Source organism: Phaethon lepturus, unplaced genomic scaffold (genome assembly GCF_000687285.1).
Source record: "Phaethon lepturus isolate BGI_N335 unplaced genomic scaffold, ASM68728v1 scaffold31986, whole genome shotgun sequence".
NCBI classification, from domain to species: domain Eukaryota; kingdom Metazoa; phylum Chordata; class Aves; order Phaethontiformes; family Phaethontidae; genus Phaethon; species Phaethon lepturus.
The window spans coordinates 15961-18160 of NW_010544653.1; the positions used below are offsets into that span (position 1 = coordinate 15961).

Sequence of the window (2200 nt, forward strand, 5' to 3'; positions counted from 1 at the left end):
CCTGCGGCTCCACTGGAAAGAGAGCCGAGAAAAAAGTCATGCGTAGGTCTAGTTTTGGAAATCGCCTCTCTCCGCCCAACCCACACACACATGCTCACCCAAAGCACACGTCTCAAAGAGTAATTCCTGCCAGCTTAACCAGGTCTACCAAAGTAGCGTTTCAGCATCCTCTTTTGCTGCTGACCCAAAGGGGCTGGGCAGCTCTGCCTGGCAAGTCCCTAACATCTGGGTGGAGAAAGCATCCCACTTTTCTGCAAACGGAAGGGAAAAAGGAGTGACTTTCTAAAGCCATGGAGGTCCTCCCGTTCTAAGTATTCCAAAGCCTACAATGTCCTGTCCTCTACTCAAACCTCTCTAACAGGACTGTCGGAGCACGGCACCAGGACAACTGCTCTTCTGTGGGGTTGCAGCCTCCCTCCCACACCCATCACGCCATCTTCAGACACCTCTAGCAATTCTGAAGTGCATTTTTGCAGTTAGGTGATCTATCTTTGAGACTTAACCTAACTTTTGAGAGTTAGGTTGCACCTCTCTCAGAAAGATGGCAAACATGGACTAAACCCTTAAGATACAGGCCCACTATAGTTTGCAAGCCACTGATAAGTTGCACCTCCACCAGAGTAATGTTGTACATGTGGGCTTGGTCTGACACGCTAGAGTTGGGAGATACAGCAGGATCTACATGACAGCAAGCTAAGAAGCTGGGGTAACAGCAGCTTGATTTCATGCTCTGTTGCCCCTTCTGTCCACAACACTCACTTGCCCACAGCTTGGGCAGAAGCACTACCACACACCAAGATACTGTGGAGCTGATCACGGCCATATTTTAACCAACTGTGATTTGGAGATGTGGCTACTCTGCCCAGCAGTCACTCAGCGTTCTTTCCCAGTCTCTGTTCTATATCCAGCACAGCTAAGTGATGATGACTTTTAAGCAATGCCACACAAGGAAAGAGTTTCCTCTTAGTGCAAGGCACACAAGGGATCGATAAAAGATGCAAGGGTTTTGATCTCTAGTTTACCAGCTAGAATTAATGAAAAAAAAATTTTTTTTTGATCTCTGGGTTTTTTTGATCTCTACTTTAGGTTTGTTTTATTTTTTAAGGTTTTTTTTTTGATCTCTATTTTACCAGCTAGAATGAATGAAATTCAAATAGAAAGAAACTTGCGATGGCACACACAACACACTGCCATCCCACCTGAACTGACACGGCTGCTCAGGGGCTTTTGGGCACTCCTGTTGCATGTAGACTTTGAGATATTAAACTCACAGGGCACATGCGCATTTCAGAGGAGAAGCTCTACTAACATATCTCAAAGGAGTGTATTTAAACCACTTATTCATATAGTATCTTCTTTCCTTACCTAACTCTCTGCAGATCCAATTTTTATATTAACTCCAAGTGAGCTCTAGAAGCATCACAGCCTATGCTTTGCATTTGCACCCCATGGCAAGCTGATAGCTTGCAGGTATAGCTGGGACAAAGGGCACCTCTGGCAGGCTAGAGCAAAACAATCTTAGAAAAATCTAAGTGATGGCTAGAGCAGAAAACATATTCCAATTTAGATTTAAAAAGACACACATAAAAAATGTTTGTCCCACAACTATTTTATCAAGAATTTAATTAGGTTCTAGAAAAAAAAACTGATTTTGTTGCTGAGCCTCAGTCACTGCTTAAAATTGACTCCAGTAAGCCTGCAAGTCAGGGCATATTGTTTTGCTTCTCTCACAGTACAAATCCACATAAAACCACGTTTGCAGACACAGGTTTTGTGCATCTGCAAGACAGTTAAGGTTTGGGAACCTACAAGTTTGGAGCCCAAGAGCAACAAAGCTGGCCTGGGGGTGCTCCCTCTGCCCCCTCGCAAGCACACATCAGCAGGCAGAGGGTCTGCCCTGGCACGGGAAACGGTGATGCTTTGCAGCGGGCAGGAGGGATGCCTGGCAGAGAGCAGAGGGGCAGGCGGGGAAGGTCAAATGCTACAGGCAGGGGCTGCTGCTTTGGCAGGTGGGTGCTCGAGGGGTTACCTTGGTTGCTCTCCGGCTCCATGGTCTGACCGGTGGGGTCCTGTGAGCTCCCGTTCCCCACAACGGGTTTCGGAGGCTGCACGCCAGCGGTGGAGGCAGCGTGAGCCAGCTGGGGAAAGGGTCCAGGGAGGTGCGGTGGCGGGGGCTGGCGAGGGTGGTAAGGCACACCCG

General features: G+C 47.8%; 1 protein-coding gene across 1 annotated transcript in view; it reads right to left on the bottom strand.

Moving 5' to 3' along the window:
- The window catches only part of LOC104622085 (cat eye syndrome critical region protein 2-like), a gene marked incomplete at its 5' end in the record, with an annotated part of 5376 nt that extends 3184 nt beyond the window's left edge, over positions 1-2192 (bottom strand). Inside the window, one exon of the mRNA XM_010288746.1 lies at positions 2030-2192. Coding sequence (XP_010287048.1) covers positions 2030-2192 — 163 coding nt within the window. The remainder of the gene's footprint in view (positions 1-2029) is intronic.
- Positions 2193-2200: the final 8 nt, after the last annotated feature.